The following is an 18,822-nucleotide window of genomic DNA, read 5'->3' as shown; positions in this document are numbered from 1 at the left end:
AGGCGCAGCTCGTCACATGAGTGACACGACCAAACACTGCTAAAATGCGTGCTAACTACACATACGATAAGAAAATAAGACGCATCGTGGATTTATGACGGAAACTATAGCGAATTTTCGTCTCGTTCTCGTCTCGTCAGACGAAAACTGCCATCCGTCTCGTTATGTTTTAGTCTCCGAAAACACGTTTTTAACCTGTCATCGTCATGAAAAAAACTGACCTATTTTCGTTATCATCATTGTTGACGAAAACAACACTGCTTCCAAAAACAAAAAAATTAAATTGTTCAGTTTTTTTTCTAAAAAAGTAGCTTTTTTTTTTTTAATTGTTACTATTAATTTCGTAGTATTGCTTGCCATTGACAACCATTGACGTCCAGTTAATTTAAACTGGGAGAACTGGCTGTGAATTGTTATGTTTCAATCCTTTTGATGGCTGCCAGTATGTTTAATCGGTTAATATATTCATTTACTGCTACTTTTCTCCTCTCTGGAATGTTTCTTGATGGTCTTAACCATTGGAGAGTGGAGCCTGTGGGTGGGCTAGTGATGACTGTGCACTTTGAGTCGAGAGGAAGCTTAATGGGTGACCCCTCCGCCTTTACCCTCCTTTCCTTATCCGGTACTCTTTCGCAGCTCTCCAGGCTGAAGCACGAGCTGGCCCAGGTGAGGCAGGAGCTGCAGTACAAGGAAATGGGCGTGGAGACCCTGCAAGAGTGAGTACAACCCACCCACCAACACCCTTCCTTTCGTCGCCACCCTTTCCCCTTCTCTCCATCCTGTTTTACTTTACAGCGCAAGCTCCGTTTTAACTCATTTGCTGACAATGATGGCCATGAAGCGTTTTTAAATAATCTAAAAATAAATATGAACTCATATATTTTTCAGTTATAATTTTTTTGGGGGTCAAACAGTGGGAACTAGTAAGGCTGCGTGGCGTCATCACTGCATATTAAGGGTGTAACGGTACATGTATTTGTATTGAACCGTTTCGGTACGTGGTCCTCGGTTCGGAACGGAGGCGTACCGAACGAGTTTCTGACGTAATGTAAAGTGCTGTCAAATTTAGCGCGTTAGCGGGCGGGAATTAATTTTTTAAATTAATCACGTTAAAATATTTGACGCATTTAACGCAAGCGCGGAATGCCCGCTCATGCATCCCATAATCCCACTGTTACGTCCCACGGACGGCTCGCTGAGGGCATAACATAAAACAAGCCACGCACACAAGTTGCAAGTGGACACAAATTTATTCACACAAGTCGAACTCGCAATGAACAAAATATACAAAATCTGGAAGAAGCTGGCTTCAGCGTAAGCCCAGGCCAAAACAACAAACAAAATGAAACTACACTTAAACCCCACCCGCTAAGCAAACCCTGATCGTAAAAAAGAAAAAACAATACAGCCACTACCCTGGCTTCTACGCTAAACAAAAAGGGTTGAATGAAAACGGCAGTTTACCTCTACTGCTGCGGTGCTCTTATTTACAGTGGTGAACAAAACGATCCAATAACGAATGAACACAAAATACCTCACCGAAAAAGCGGGAGTGTTACAAAATAGCAATCAAATGCACAGGTGAATAAATGGTGAGCAAACAGCTGGCGAGGAGGTACGCGGTCAAATGCGAAGTTGCGAACTCTCAGAGTGTTGACTGTAAAATGACGAGCGGTCCGATGACTTTTGTTAACGCTGCCTTTATTTGGTTAACAAGACTCAGGCACAATACAACACACACGCGGGTATGCAAGCTCAAACAACGGCCTAATAGTACTACCGTGTATCGGATTAGCTGCCGTAAAGCAAGTGTCGTTATTGCCGCAAATGTAAACAAAGCGCTGCATAATGGATACATGTCAGACGGTGACGTCGTCTGCCCGTCCGGCGTCAATCAGAGTACGCCAGGTTGGGTGGGGAGGCAGCCAGCTGGCGGACGCGGCGATCAGATGACTGACAGTCTAAAAAAAAGATAACAATTAAACGGCCAGGGCCGTCGCACCACTCAGAAGTGCAGTGAGCAGCGTGGGTAACGGTTAAATGTAAACATGGAAGCAGGTTGGCCCTCTGGGTGGGGAATTCAAATTAAAAAAGAATATAGATGGAACAATTCTCAGAAAATGTAAATAAGTTGGTTTGCCTCAGTGATTGGCTAGAGGATGAGTAGGGAAGAGGGCCATATTTATGTGTACACTACACACACTTGTAGTGTTCTAAGGCTCAATTGTGTGTTTGTTTTTGCAGAGAAAAAAAATGTCTTCAACAGAAAGAATGTTAATGCCGTCTTGTGGATTTATTGTTAAAATCAACAAATACAGTACTTATGTACAGTATGTTGAATGTATATATTCGTCTTATGTCCTATCTTTCCATTCCAAAAATAATTTACAGAAAAATATGGCATATTTTAGAGATGGTTTGAATTGCGATTAATTACAATTAATTTTTAAGCTGTGATTAACTCAATTAAAAATTTTGATCGTTTGACAGCCCTAATAACCCTTACTTTTCGAGGCTGTGGTCATAAAGTTAATATGAGAAACTTGAAACTGTTCAGTGTTGCAACTGTTCAATTTTGCACATCAGATTTTTTTTTTTTAAAAGAAAAAGTCTTAGCCAAAGGTATTTATTTTTATTTTGTTTTTCAAAATATCTACATTTGAGAATATTTTCTATTTTTGAGCAGAATTCTAGCTTTGAATAGGCTAATGTTCCTACTGTTGAAAGCACAAAAGTGTGTAATAAACAACTAGCACATTTATATTTTGCATTTTGTTTTCTTACTGTACCGAAAATGAACCGAACCGTGACCTCAAAACCGAGGTACGTACCAAACCGAGATTTTTGTGTACCGTTACACCCCTACTACTTAAAGCTGAATATCTACAAAGTCATTGCAGCACAAACTAAAAATTTCAAAGCGCAAACTGAGCACAAATGACTGACACCATTTTAGCCGTTTTGGACCAGGGTTGTTTTTGGCAGCCCTTTCAATTTTCGTCTTAGTCTTAGTCATTTGTACGATAATACTTATTAGTCTTAGTCATATTTTAGTCATCTCAAAATGTGTTTTTTAGTTTTTGTTAACGAAAACTCGACAAATTCCACTAGCTTTAGTCAACGTTTACTAAAAATGTTTTTATCTGTATGATAAAAAAAAAATCACTCCGAAAATAAATAAAGGTTTCCAACTATTTCGAATGAACCTTGACAGATGAGCACATATTGTAGCGTCTATCTACAAGGACAACACCAACTTGGTGTTAATACACACTCAGAGGTAAAACAGTACATTATTTTCAATTAATTATACCCACCTGGATGCCACGAACTGTAAGTAAAAAAAGTTTAAGAGGACGCTCGCTGTTAGTATTAGCCTAATGCTAATGTGAATGCTATGCTAATGCTACCAGCTAGAGGTGTGTGAAATTTCCGATTCTTAGATTATTTGCGATTCGGCCATGGAAGATTCGAGAACGATTCACAAACATCCAAATTCCAATTATTGAAATATGTCAAGTAAAGTGAAATAAAACACAATCAGCGCTGTCTCCGGGACGCAATGAGGAACGGACCGAGAGTAAACATCATGCTTGTCATTACTCGGGTCATGACAATGGTCAACTCACGGCTCTGGCTCAACTCATGCCGCTAAATAAAAAAATAATAATACCTGACTGCTGCCGACAGCCGCTACAAACTACGTCCACATAATGCTACGGTAGATAGTAGTAGAGGTGCATGATAATTATCGATCCGCTAATTATCGGTCCGGTAATAGGAATTATGACGTCATCCCAATAAATCTGATAAGCTTATTTTGGCCCGATAATATGTAATATTTTTGGCATGGTGTCGGTGGATTGGGATGTGTGCGTTTGTTTCATGGACCAAGACCGCAAAAGCCTCCTCCCCTGTTGAACCAAATGTTTTATTTCCTGACAAAGCACAATACCTGCTGGGTTTATGTTTTAGTTCAGTGCTCATTTTTCAGGGGAACACATCATCAATTATATTGACTGATTGATTGTGATTGACTCAAATTATATTTATTTAAAAAAATAACCTGGGCACTTTATTTGAAGTCAAAACTCTTCTTGTCTTTTTTTGTTCATTGTAATAATGTTCATAATATTCACATGAAAATTCTGGTGAGGTCAAAGGCAATTCTATGCTGAATCCACTAGTAGTATTTTTGACCCTACAGGTGTGTTCAAAAACTCAGGTGAATATACATTCAAAAATTCTATATATATTATCGATTATCGTTTCGTTATCGGTTAAGTTATTGGTATCGGTATCAAAAATGGATAACGTGCGCCCCTAGGTAATAGATATCATATGTATACAGAACTAGATGCGAAATGACAGACTCAGCGGCGTTAGCAGCACATGTATAGAAAACTAGATGCGAGATGACAGACTTGCCGGCGTTAGTAAACAGCCGCCATCTTAAGGCAGTAGACTTCCCTGGAAGGCTGTTGTAGCGAACCTTCCAAGTGAACCTAATTAACTTTTTAACTTGCGAGGATAGCGTGGTGCTATATTTCCGTGTTCAGAGTGGTGGCGACGCTCCCTGAAAGCTACGTCAACAGGTAGTTGTCGGCAGGGCGGCGCGTCCCTCGTTGCCATGGTGTTGCTATGGCCATAACTCAAAAACTACGCGGTCAATTATTATTATTTTTTTTTTTTTTATGTGACTTTTTGAGACAGCGAATGATGCATTTAATACAATTCAACCGAGTAAAACACTCAAGAGCGAAGTCCGAAAAGCTCTTCAGTTGCCCTTTAAGGTTTCGTCAGCCGTGATTTGTATTATCGTCCGCTGAAACAGCGCGATATCAGCACGCCTATTCGATGGGTTGTTGACGTTAGCGCAGCAACGCTGTGAAAATAGAACAGGTTTCTAGTTTGGGCCGCGTTCCTCAGTGAAAATTCACTCTAGACTTGCGGCTAAAATGGCGGCTGTTTACTAACACCGCTCTGTCATTTCGCATCTAGTTCTACTTACATACTGTATGTTATATATGAGACGCATCAGAACTTGGCTTGCTGCTACCACCGTAGCTAGCATCATGCGGGCGTAGTTTTTAGCAACGTCAGCGTAGCATGTAGCGGCTGTCGCCTGCAATAAGGTTTTTTTTTTTTTTTTTTTTTTGGTTCTTCCTCTACACACGTGACATCAGCGCGCTGTCCCGCATTAAAAGTACTCCGAGCAAAACGTGATGCTTAGAGCTGGCAAAATTAAACGATTCCTCGAGGTGAACAAAAATTACTCGGATCAGTTTTTTAACTTGAGTTACTCGAGTTGCTCGAGTATTCGTTTCAGCTCTAATTTATTTATTGACTAAAACCTTTGAATTTTACAGTCGAAAACATTTTGAGTAATTGTCAATTAAAACTAGATGAAGCCGAACACATTTTGAAATGAGAAAAATATGACTACGACTAGTTAGTTTTTTCATCCAAATATTAAAAGGGCTGCCAAAAACAATACTAGTTAACGCGGACGCACAGCAAACGCTTCTTGTGTAAAACATAGGCCACAAAGATAGTAATGGCAGGCCCGATCTGGCACCCAGGCCTCGAGTTTGACACCTGTAATTTAGTCCAGTGTCCTTTTTCTTCGGCAACATTTGTGGGAGAAAGTTTGGCGCCGCCTCCGCAGGATGGGGAGAAAGAAAAAAATAATAATAATAAAAGACGGGGGCTCCACCTCAGGAAGAGGATGCACCAGTGGAGTGCTGGCAGCCAAGGAGAGGAAGCAGAGGGTGGGTGGGGGTCCGCTGCCGCTGCTGTTGCCGCCGCACAGTTTGCAAAACACTGCAGTGAGCTATCTGCGAGCAAATTCCACAGAACTTCCTGACTGGCTTATCTGCCAGATGTACACAACAACTGCAGACCTTCCCAGAATAACCTGCAAACAACATAGAGGCCCCACCGATACACACAAATATTGTGTTTCATTGGCTGCCATTGACTGTGCTAGACGTCCAATCCATTTGAAGTGGAAGTGTTCGTTCGCTGGCAGCCTCCCACTTCAAATGGATTGGACGTCTGCTAGAGCAGGGGTTCCCAACCTTTTTTGCACCACGGACCGGTGTGATTGTCAAATTTGGCATCCTTATAAAATTTTGCTCCCAAAGCTTTTGTGACGGTGAAAAAGCCCTCTTTTATATTCAGTTGGACTCTCAATATTATCCAACGGTGCTAAAAAAGTACTTCATAAACATACATGTGCAACACGAAAATGGCATAAATTAATGCTTAACGACACGGCGAAGTCGTTAAGTGAGAGAGCTGCGTGCAGTTGTTGTGTGCCGCTAACATGACAAACGTAGGTTTATATTCCTTTCTTTAAAGAAAGTTTGTTGTGTTTACTTTGGAATCGCTGCATTCGCGGCCATTTTTTAACATTACGCGCATGCAAAATTTGTCAGAACACCGGCAATGTGGGGCAGAAAAATACAGCAAATATAAAATAACGTTTGTTTTTAGCCCTGTCGTCTTAAGTGCAGGGAAAATACAACTCACCCACTGAATCAGGCGCCGTTTACATGGTGACTCTCCCAGAATACGAAAAACGTAAAACTTCCATTTGCATTTGCGTCTCCGTTTGAACAATGTCGCGATTCTGCATGAAAACGATGTAGTATTCATGCCAGGCCCTGGGCGACAGAGAATGATGCACTTTGACCCCACCAAGCTCCCTCAGCCCGGAAAAAAATGTCCCCGCCCACTCGAAGCAATGTCATTTTTCTTTTGTTCAAAACGGCACAAAAATTGAAACGTTCAACATATTTAATTTAAAAATATTATTAAAACAGTCAATTAAAGCCCACATTCCGCCATATTTGCTGTTTTTAATGTTTAGTAGCACCGCTGCGCACGCCCGATGTGACGTGTACGAGTGCTGACGTGAACAGCGCGGTCTCCTGCCGCAGGAGCCTTTGATACGCATACCGAGGAAGCCCCCCCTCAACCCCCCGCAATCGGATTCTTCCACTTTGGAGGCAGGATTCAGAATTTTTTGTCTTCGCCGACACCATATGCACGCGAGGCGAGTCCGCAACGCAGTCATTGCGTCTTTGTGTCGCAGAGTCGCCATGTAAACTGCCCCTCAGTGGGAGGCCTGAGCTTGTTTCATTGAGACGAGATGGTCCCGAGATGGGAGAGTGAGAGAAGCCCGCTTCATAAAGATACAGTGTTGGAAATTGTAGCACGGTTTTCAATGCTCTCCTAGCGATGTCAGGATATTCCGGAATGACTTTAATCCAGAACCGCAGTAGAGTTGTTGTCTCAAATGTACAGTACGTTTAAGGTTGCTGTCATTTGTGATCTCTACAAATTGATCCTCCTGTTGCACTGATATGCTCGAATAACTCTGTTTATTCACAAATGGGTCACGAATCCACTCCTTCGCAGTTCGTGGGTCTTTAGTGATTGGGAAGTAGCGTAGATTTTGTTTTCTTCGAGGTTGTAGGCGCATCTTCTGGCTCGTCAGGCGGCCTTTTCCCTGTAAAAAATCTGTCCAAAGACAGTCATTCTAGTGTGGGGGATAATAATTTCCGGGAACAAATGTGATTCGCCCGCCCTACGTCATACATTATTATCTAGGACAAGCACACAGATATACAAAACAAGACGTATTGTTAGCAGTCCAATCAATGGATTTCTATGACGACATTCCATGCTGTAGTATTATATCTAGAGTAGACAGAGATACTGGTGTGTTAGAGGGCACAGACAAGTTCATTTTGCCATTATGCAGTCATTAATAAATTATTATTTCTTTTGCGGCCCGGTACCAAATGCGCCGCGGACGGGTCCCCGTTTGGGGACCCCTGTACTAGAGAAAAACTCGCAGAAGGATGCTAAGAGACACATGATCTATCACCGTCAATAGCAATTTTTCATGGATTTTCTCATTGGCTGTCATTAACAGCACTTTATTTTTTGGGGCCAAAAAGTGAGCCATTTCTGTTATGTAAAATTATTGTCTTAAATTTTAATATTACAATTTTATTATAGTGAAATTTTATTATAGTGTAATTAAATATTTTTGTTATTTTTATTGTAGAAATTTGATTCATTTACTGATTTTGATTAATAGTATAGTACTTTAAAACAATAAATAAATAAGATATGCACTATAGTAAAAATGGGCCTTTGTTCTTTTAAAATAGTAAAATTTTAAAATTTGTGTTGTTATTCAAGTTGATATAACTTAATTGCAAAATTACATTTTTTGGTTTAAAGGATTCTTTTTTTTTTTTATTAAAATTGTGATTTTTATTCTACCTGCTATCATTTCATTTTGAAATTAGATCTTAATTTGTTATAACAATTTTTATGTTTTCTGTTTTGCTTTTTTGTTTTTGTTTTTTGAAAATAGTCCCTTTATACTTAGAAATATTCTTTTTATCATCTTATTTTTAAATATGTATTATAATTGGGGGGGTCAAACGATTAAAATTTTTAATCGAGTTAATTACAGCTTAAAAATTAATAAATCGTAATTAATCGCAATTAATCGCAATTCAAACCATTGATAAAATATGCCATATTTTTCTGTAAATTATTGTTGGAATGGAAAGATAAGACACACGATGGATATATCCATTCAACATACGGTACATAAGTACTGTATTTGTTTATTATAACAATAAATCAACAAGATGGCATTACCATTATTAACATTCTGTTAAAGCGATCCATGGATAGAAAGACTTGTAGTCCTTAAAAGATAAATGTTAGTACAAGTTATAGAAATTTTATATTAAAACCCCTCTTTATGTTTTCGTTTTAATAAAATTTGTAAAATTTTCAATCAAAAAATAAACTAGTAGCCCGCCATTGTTGATGTCAATAATTACTTACACAATGCTCATGGGTGCTGAACCCTTTAAAATCAGTCGCACCCAAGCGCCAGCAGAGGGCGCCAAAACTCCGAAAAACACAAGTACACATTTCACTGTGCTGTCATTTTAAACTGTTTGAGCGGGGCATTTGTGCGTTAATTGCGTCAAATATTTTAACGTGATTAATTTTAAAAATTAATTACCGCCCGTTAACGCGATAATTTTGACAGCCCTAATTGTAATATTATTTCGAAATAATCGTATTCATGCTCGTATAATTATTAAGTTAAACCTAATTGTCATTTTTTAAAAACTATTTTCTTGTACGATTTATATTTTATATTTTTACATTTAAAAAAAAAAAAAAATCCCGCAGAATGATTTCTTTCTTTTGAAAATAATTTGTCTGCATGTTAATATAATTTTTGTAAAATTGAACCTTGTTTACTAATTTGTATTTCATTTTTTTACAACTTTTGAGATTTTTTAAAAACAATTTTTCTGAAAATTTGGCTTTTCAGTTGTTTAATTATGTATTTTTCAAGGAAAAATATTTAAAATAGCAATACTTTCGATAAATTTTTCATTTTTTAAAAAGTACCCCTTATTTTCACTCCATTCTTCGATGATGACATTCGGAATGTATAACTTAACGCTTCTAGTATGTTCCATTTTTTTTTCTTTTCCATGTGGGCTTGCCTCCCCCCTTTCTACTTGTACGCATATAAACTCCCTGGCCCTTTTGGGTGAGCGGGATGGGGGGAGGCGGTTTCTGAACAAAGCGAGTCTTGTTGCCTGGCGGCTGTCTGAACACTACCTGCTGTTGAAGGCCCGTGAAGGAAGCGGGCTGCGGTGAACGCGGCGGACACGTGCCAGGCCCGGCGACAGGGGCGAAGGGGGGCGCCCCCGCCCAAGTCCTCCTTTCAACCACGCTGTAGAACAGGGGTGTCAAACTCCCTCATAAAATTTGTCGCGGGATACATCATAGTTCGGGTTCCGTCAGAGGACTATTATGTCTGGCAACTAGGGCTGCCATGATAAATTGAATCATCAACAAGTCATCAACAAATGGACAACTAACTTGATATTTTTTAGAGACATTGTTGATCTAAATTATTCAAATCCTCTTTTTTTATCCTCTCAATTGTCACTTAACTCATTCACTGCCCGTAATGTTGATAGACATCCATTCTGTTTGAACTGGGATGGCAGCATATCAGTTTAAAGCTGGCCCTGATGGGTGTATATGGAGGTAGATTTGTGTCTTTATTATTCCATCACAAAAAAAGTTGCTTCAATCAAATAAAAAGTTGCTTCAATCAAAATATATATTTTCAATCGAAGAAAAAGTCACTTCAATCGAAAAAATATGTTTGAATGCAAAAATAAATTTGAAACTCAAAATATTTGAAAACTATTTTTCTTTGATTGAAAAAATACCATCGCGGGCACTCCGGTGAGATGCCGATGTCACACCCCTGTACCGGTGCACTATTTTCGGCTTGGACTCGAGCAGAGTCCGATGGCTGGATGGTGCCCTGGTGGCCATTATTCTTGCTTCATACTTTTATGCCATTGGCGTAGTCACCTGCCACTCAAACATGTCGGAAGTAGCGTTGAAGTTGGATCTTTGTGTCAAAATGATTCAATCGAAAAAAGTGCCTTCAAACTTTTTCCACTTCAAAAAAAAGTGCCTTCAAAACTTTTTCCACTTTAAAAAAAAAAAGTTTAAAACCTTTTGTTTTTCAAAAAAGTGACACTTCAATAATTTTTTTTTTTAATTCAATCAAAGAAAGATCGTTTTCAAATACACTTTTTGAGTTTCAAATTTATTTTTGTATTCAAACACATTTTTTTTGATTGAAGTGACTTTTTTTTTTGGATTGAAAATATATATTTTGAGTGAAGCAACTTTTTTTTTTTTGTTTTTTTGTTTTTTTTTTGGATTGAATAATAAAGGCACAAATCTACCGCTATCGTTTTATGCTTGGAAATACTTGCCCAAAAGTAATAGCTTTTTTTTTGTTTGTTTGTTTTTTTTGTTTTTTGTTTTTACAAAAATGTTTAAAATTGTTAGTAAATATTTTTAAAAATCAACAAATTGTTTTGTTTTTTTGGTAAAAAAATGTTTTATTTATTTATAGGGCTGCAGCTATCGAATATTTTAGTAATTGAGTATTCTACTGAAAATTCCATTGATTAATCGGATAAAACATATTTTTTCAAGAGCAATTATAATAATACATGTGGAGAAAAATACATTTGACCTAATACTGAACCATTTTTAGACAATCAATATCTTTATTTTAGATGTAAATTGTTGAAAACAGCCATTAATTGCATCTCAGTTGTGACTGGAAAAAAAAGAACAAATTCACTGCTTTTACTCAAAAATTTGAGATCTTATTAAAAAAATAATAATAATAAATATCTTATTCCTTACCTAAAAATGTCATTACGCTTGATAACACACGTCACTTAAAAGTCAGGTGTTTTCCCGGCACCTGTTTCAATTGAATTTCCATTTGTGTCAAGCTATTTTAAAGTTCTGTTTAAGTTTTAAGTCAATTCTAAGTCCTGATAGGATTTTAAGTTTTTGCAGTGTTCAAAATAAATGTATGATACCTGCTGTATTGGACCACATTAGGCACCAGTGCTACTTGGTGTTTTATTCATCAATGAATACCGACCTTAAAATTGACAGTTAGCTTTATTATGTTTTTATTTTACACCCTCATCACTCTACAGCGCTTTGTTTTTACAGATTAAATAAAGCCTGTATGAAAGACATGTTAGCTACGCATAGACATTAGTCATAATTAATAGAAACCTAGCCCTCCGCAGGGCTAACGTTATGTTAGCAAGGTGCAGTAACGTTAATTTTATTTATTAGCGCTACGTTAATTTAATTTTACCTTGTCCCGAGTATCGCTCCTCCTCTCTCGGCGTAAACAGGGTGCTTTTGGTGGAGCGGGGGCTAGGCGGTGGCTCCCGCGCCCGGGTTTCAGGGGTGGTCATCGGTGGCGGGGTCCAGCCGGGTGTGCGGAAGCGTCGGCCTCGGTCTCCAGCTTGAAATGCTCCCACACTTTTGACATTTTCTACTTTTTCTTGGTGCCTTTCTCTTCGCTTTCGTCAACTTCTTATTCGTTACCTCTATATTCATGCGTAGTTGAAATAAAATATATCCGCCGCCTCTCCCTTCTTCCTCTATGCACGTGACGTCAGCGCGTTGTGCCGCATTAAAAGTAGTCCGGGCAAAAAGTGAAAAATTGGCAACATTAAATCATTCCTGAACGCGGAGAAAATTCCTCCATCAAGTTTTAAAATCGAGTTACTCGAATTAGCTATTCAGCCCTATTTGTTTAATTACTGTATTTTAAGAAAGCATCGAGATGTGCTCTTCTTTTTTTACTTAATTATGTTTTTATAGGAAAAAAAATAAATAGGAGGGGCTATTTTTGTTGTTGTTTTTAAGTAAAAAAAAAAAAAAAAAAGATATTCCAGTAAATATTGTTATTATAATTTTAATTTGTTTTTCTCATATATATATATATATATATATATATATATATATATATATATATATATATATATATTTTTTACGTTTTTTTCTCAAAAACAGGAAAAAACTATGAATGTTTTTATTCAAAAGAAAAAGGAAAATACAATCACACTTTCAAATTTTAAATGCAAACAAAAATCTTTTTTTTATATAATTAAAAAAAAATAATAATAATTTTGTCGTTTTACTTTTTTTGTATAATTTGTCTTATAGAAAAACAAAATCTTTTTATAAAAAAAAATCATAATAATAATTAAAATGAAATTAATAATTCAAATAAACAATTAATCAAAAGGAAAATAGTCAGTATTTTTATACTTTAAAAAAGATGAAATTTTTTATGTTTTGAATCAAAAAACGGGAAAAACAGTAAAAAAAAATTTTTTATTAAAAAAAAGTTAAATACCACCACTATTCTTTTTTTTTTTTCCAAATGTATTTAATATTAAATCTTAAATTACTAGTGTTTAAAATGTATTTAATAAACAATAAAAACTAGTAACAATTTTATTAAAGACAAAAAAAAAATTTATTCAAATTTAATTTTAGTGAAAAAACATGAAGCCGATGCACATGTTTTTACTTTCGCGAGCCACACAAAATGACGTGGCGGTCCAGATCTGGCCCGCGGTCCTTGAGTTCGACACCTCTTCTGTATAACATAAGCCGATCCCCTCGGGGCCTCGGCGACAGATTGGTTCCGTTTTGTAGTTCAATGATAAAAAGCTGCTTTGAAGCGCCGTCACAAAGTCGACACTGGATACGCCGTGAGGCACCTTTTCAAAGGAAGGACTTGAAAGCGCCTGGAACAATAGCAGGGCCTCATCCGGACTGCAAAACTCACAAGCGATGTTTGCGTGTGTTCAGGATCGACCGCAAGATGTCGTGCAGTCAGACCAACTACAAGCTGGATGAGGCGCAGGCCATCTTCAGCGAGCTGCGCAGCATCAAGAAGGCCATCAGCGCCGGCGAGAAGGAGAGGCAGGACCTCATCCAGGTAGGACTCATCCTATGTCACACCATGGAAATGAATGAAAAAATTAAGTAATTGACTGACATTGATGGTGTCCAGTCATTTGGCTCTTCTGCTGGGAATTGAAAGGAGTTTATCACTTTTAGACGTCCAATTCATTTGAACTGGGAGGGTGTCAGCGAAGGAACATTCGCTAATTTTTTTTTTTTTTTAATGATATCAACATTTTGGAGTCAAATTCAGAATATATTCTATGAATAAAGAGACTTTCTTGTCATAAAATTACAACATTCTTAGTATATGGTTTAGGGGTGCACGATATCCATTTTTTGAAACCGATATCGATAACTTCCTGCTCCTCAAAGCCGATATCGATAACAGATAATGAATATATAATTTTTTAAATGTATATTCACCCGAGTTTTTGAACACCTGGAGGTTTAAAAAAAATAATAATAATAATAATGGTGGATTCAACATACATTTGCCTTTGACCTCACCAGAATTTGAATAATGTCATGAACATTATTATAATGAACAAAACAAAGACAAGAACAGTCTTGACTTCAAATAAAGTGCCAATTGTGGTGAGCCTTTATTTTGGAACATAATTCACCCACGGAAGTTGTGTGTACGTTTGGCCGAGCACGTCACAGTTACGTGACATATACTTAATAGCCGTGCGCGTTCCAGCTGAGTTGAGAGTTCACAGAGAGCAGCAGAGTTACAGCGGCTGGACTCAGCAATTCGAGCTAATATTTATTTTTTCAAATGAATATAATTTGAGTCAATCACAATCAATTAGTCAGTATAATTGAAGATGTGTTACCTGAACAATGAGCACTGAACTAAAACATAAACCCAACAGGTATTGTGCTTTGTCATCAGATAAAAATACAGGTATTTGGTGCTACAGGAGACTGTTGTGGTCTTGGTCCATGAAACAACTTTCTTAACCTGGGAGACAGGTTAGGACAGCAAGCCTATCAAACCAAAAGGCCTCTCAACAACTTACTAACTTATAACTAACACTGTAAAATGCAAACATTATATAGTAAGGTTTATCACTCATTCCTGATAACAAAAATATGATAGAACAAAATGGATTTAATGGCTTGCCTTATAATAATCAATATAAATGGCAGTGAGTGAACGCATATTCAATAAAGTATGATGTTTCTCTCCATAGTATAAAATCCTACCAAGCAAGCTGACAGGACTAACATTACATGACAACTATTATATGTATGCATAGCATAGCACACTAGCTTGAGCTACTAGCCTTAAGCATTGGCTGGCTTCTATAACACAACAACTTATGAAGTTCTGTACATATGACCCTTCACCACCAACGTAAACATATATTGCACATCCATATGTTATAGTAAACAAATACTTAGACATATAATTCCGAGGCGGAAACGTAAGTAACACAAAGCATTAACGATTGTCAATGCTACCGCTAGACACAGCACTGTGTAAAGTGAATGAGTTCGTGGAACAAATTATAGATGCAGCGAATTATTCTGACCAGCAGGTGGCAGCAATGTCCCGCAAATGGTCAACTGATTTCCAGGCCAGCCAGCAGAGTACATATTATCGGTCCTATTAATAATGTTATTGGATTTATTGGGATGACGTCATAATTCCTATTATCGGACCGATAATTATCGGACCAATAAATATCGTGCACCAGTAATACGGTTAGATATAGTATAAGGCGGAAAACACAGACAAGACTGAAAAAGCAGTTTCTGCTCTTGCACTCCTCTTTAAAAGAAACTGATGTATTTTAAGCCAAAACAACTGTTGTGTTTGATAGAACAATATGTCTATATGCTGTCATAGCAGATTCATGGCGCATTAAACCCCCGAACTATTTTTAATTTGTCCGTTTTACCCTGAAAACCCCCGTTTACAGACGTCGCGCAACCGCTTTTGTTTCAACCCAGCCATAAAACGAAGGTAATTCATTTATTATTCAAGTTGTCTGTTGTTTTTAGCTTAGAACCATTAATTGGTCTCATATTTCGTTTAAAAAAACGACTTTTATCAATGATTCACTCACATATTTTAAACTTTTAAACAAATAATGTCACAATGGAAAAAAAATGGCGTCTGTAAAAAAGTCACGGATATCTACCTCATACAGTGCCTTGCAAAAGTATTCGGCCCCCTTGAACCTTGCAACCTTTCGCCACGTTTCAGGCTTCAAACGTAAAGATATAAAATTTTAATTTTTTGTCATGAATCAACAACAAGTGGGACACAATCGTGAAGTGGAACAAAATTTATTGGATAGTTTAAACTTTTTTAACAAAGAAAAAACTGAAAAGTGGGGCGTGCAATATTATTCGACCCCTTGCGTTAATACTTTGTAGCGCCACCTTTTGCTCCAATTACAGCTCCAAGTCGCTTGGGGTATGTTTCTATCAGTTTTGCACATGGAGAGACTGACATTCTTGCCCATTCTTCCTTGCAAAACAGCTCGAGCTCAGTGAGGTTGGATGGAGAGTGTTTGTGAACAGCAGTCTTCAGCTCTTTCCACAGATTCTCGATTGGATTCAGGTCTGGACTTTGACTTGGCCATTCTAACACCTGGATACGTTTATTTTTGAACCATTCCATTGTAGATTTGGCTTTATGTTTTGGATCATTGTCCTGTTGGAAAATAAATCTCCGTCCAAGTCTCAGGTCTTGTGCAGATACCAACAGGTTTTCTTCCAGAATGTTCCTGTATTTGGCTGCATCCATCTTCCCGTCAATTTTAACCATCTTCCCTGTCCCTGCTGAAGAAAAGTAGGCCCAAACCATGTTGCTGCCACCACCATGTTTGACAGTGGGGATGGTGTGTTCAGGGTGATGAGCTGTGTTGCTTTTACGCCAAACATATCGTTTTGCATTGTGGCCAAAAAGTTCAATTTTGGTTTCATCTGACCAGAGCACCTTCTTCCACATGTTTGGTGTGTCTCCCAGGTGGCTTGTGGCAAACTTTAAACGAGACTTTTTATGGATATCTTTGAGAAATGGCTTTCTTCTTGCCACTCTTCCATAAAGGCCAGATTTGTGCAGTGTATGACTGATTGTTGTCCTATGAACAGACTCTCCCACCTCAGCTGTAGATCTCTGCAGTTCATCCAGAGTGATCATGGGCCTCTTGGCTGCATCTCTGACCAGTTTTCTCCTTGTTTGAGAAGAAAGTTTGGAAGGACGGCCGGGTCTTGGTAGATTTGCAGTGGTCTGATGCTCCTTCCATTTCAATATATGATGGCTTGCACAGTGCTCCTTGAGATGTTTAAAGCTTGGGAAATCTTTTTGTATCCAAATCCGGCTTTAAACTTCTCCACAACAGTATCTCGGACCTGCCTGGTGTGTTCCTTGGTTTTCATAATGCACTCTGCACTTTAAACAGAACCCTGAGACTATCACAGAGCAGGTGCATTTATACGGAGACTTGATTACACACAGGTGGATTCTATTTATCATCATCGGTCATTTAGGACAACATTGGATCATTCAGAGATCCTCACTGAACTTCTGGAGTGAGTTTGCTGCACTGAAAGTAAAGGGGCCGAATAATATTGCACGCCCCACTTTCTAGTTTTTTATTTGTTAAAAAAGTTTAAATTATCCAATAAATTTTGTTCCACTTCACGATTGTGTCCCACTTGTTGTTGATTCTTGACAAAAAATTAAAATTTTATATCTTTATGTTTGAAGCCTGAAAGGTTCAAGGGGGCCGAATACTTTTGCAAGGCACTGTAACTATCGCTTAATTGTATTTTTTTTGTTTGTTTCTGTCGCATTTTTCTCCACATGTTAGATGATAAATAATCGATCCAAACAAAGAAAAAAAAAGAAAAAAAAAACGTTTAAAAGGGTAAATAAAAAAGAAAATCTTGACCACTCCTTGACTCTATGACCATGTTTCACCCATACAATCCCTAAAAAATCCAGCTGTGGCCATTCACAGCTGTGTCTTGACACTCGGTGATACATGCTACATGGAGTTTTTGGATCGAAACAAGGTAAGTACACGATAATATCTCGTTAAAGTCATGGCGTCTGTAATTCTGTTCTCGCGTGCTCTCACCTCCAGATAGGGTTTTGCTGTTTAAAAAACTTTTTTTTTTTCCAAATGCCCTCCTGTTCAAAAATTTTCTTCCCCCAGAAAATTGAGATTTTAAGCTTTCCAATGATGTATCACACAGGCATATCAGACAATTTTCAAAGTTGATTAAATTGGCGGTCTCGGAGCGGAACTTCAAGTCACCTGAGTGTTTTCCGCCATATAGTATTTCTGACTTGTAATACAAAAAAACTGGAGGCTAGTGAAATTATGAAATATCACTACTGTGATAAAATTATTTTTACGGGTTTTAATTTCATACTTGGACTTCCCTCTCCTAAAATGATCCTTATTAATTGAATTCCTTTCTAAAGGCCCAGCTTTGTCATAAAACATTATTGCATCTCATAGAATTCCTCCAAATCTTGGACTTACTTCACACAATATCTGAATTTACAAATGTATTCTTCTTTAGATGCGGTTTGACTCAATTCTTGTAACCATTCATTTCATTAATATTCATATACTAGTCCTTCTAAAAAAATTAGCATATTGTGATAGAGTTCATTATTTTCTGTAATGTACTGACAAACATTAGACTTACTCATATATTTTAGATTCATTACACACAACTGAAGTAGTTCAAGGCTTTTATTGTTTTAATATTGACGATTTTGGCAAAAAAAGTCAAGAAAAACCAAAAATCTCCATCTCCAAAAATTAGCATATTTCATCCGACCAATGCTAAAAAGTGTTTTTTAATACAAAAAAAGTCATCCTTCAATTAACTGTATCAGCTATACACTCAATACTTGGTCGGAAATCCTTTTGCAGAAATGACTGCTTCAATGCAGCGTGGCATGGAGGCAATCAGCCTGTGTTATGGAGGCCCAGGATGCCTCGATAGCAGCCTTAAGCTCATCCACAGTGTTGGGTCTGGTGTCTCTCAACTTCCTCTTCCCAATATCCAGGGTTCAGGTCAGGAGAGTTGGCAGGCCAATTGAGCACACTAATGCGATGGTCAATAAACCATTTACCAGTGGTTTTGGGACTGTGAGCAGATGCCAGGTCATGCTGAAAAATGGAATCTTCATCTCCATAAAGCTTTTCAGCAGAGGGAAGCATGAAGTGCTCCAGAGTTTCCTGATAGCTAGCTGCATTGACCCTGCCCTTGATAAAACACAGTACACCAACATCAGCAGCTGAAATGGCACCACAGACCGTCACTGACTGTGGGTACTTGACACTGGACTTCAGGCATTTTGGCATTTCCTTCTCGCCAGTCTTCCTCCAAACTTTGGCACCTTGATTTCCGAATGACATGCAAAATTTTCTTTCATCTGATAAAAGTACTTTG

General features: G+C 37.8%; 1 protein-coding gene across 1 annotated transcript in view; it reads left to right on the top strand.

Annotated features, from left to right (window-relative positions):
* wwc3 (WWC family member 3) overlaps positions 1-18,822 on the top strand; it is a 94,428-nt gene that overhangs the window by 52,518 nt on the left and 23,088 nt on the right. The window contains exons 6-7 of the mRNA XM_057840953.1: positions 637-716; positions 13,291-13,420. Coding sequence (XP_057696936.1) covers positions 637-716; positions 13,291-13,420 — 210 coding nt within the window. The remainder of the gene's footprint in view (positions 1-636; positions 717-13,290; positions 13,421-18,822) is intronic.

This window comes from Corythoichthys intestinalis, chromosome 7, assembly GCF_030265065.1.
Source record: "Corythoichthys intestinalis isolate RoL2023-P3 chromosome 7, ASM3026506v1, whole genome shotgun sequence".
NCBI classification, from domain to species: Eukaryota; Metazoa; Chordata; class Actinopteri; order Syngnathiformes; family Syngnathidae; genus Corythoichthys; species Corythoichthys intestinalis.
Note: the sequence above shows the minus strand (reverse complement) of the source record. Positions and strands in the feature narration are given on the sequence as shown.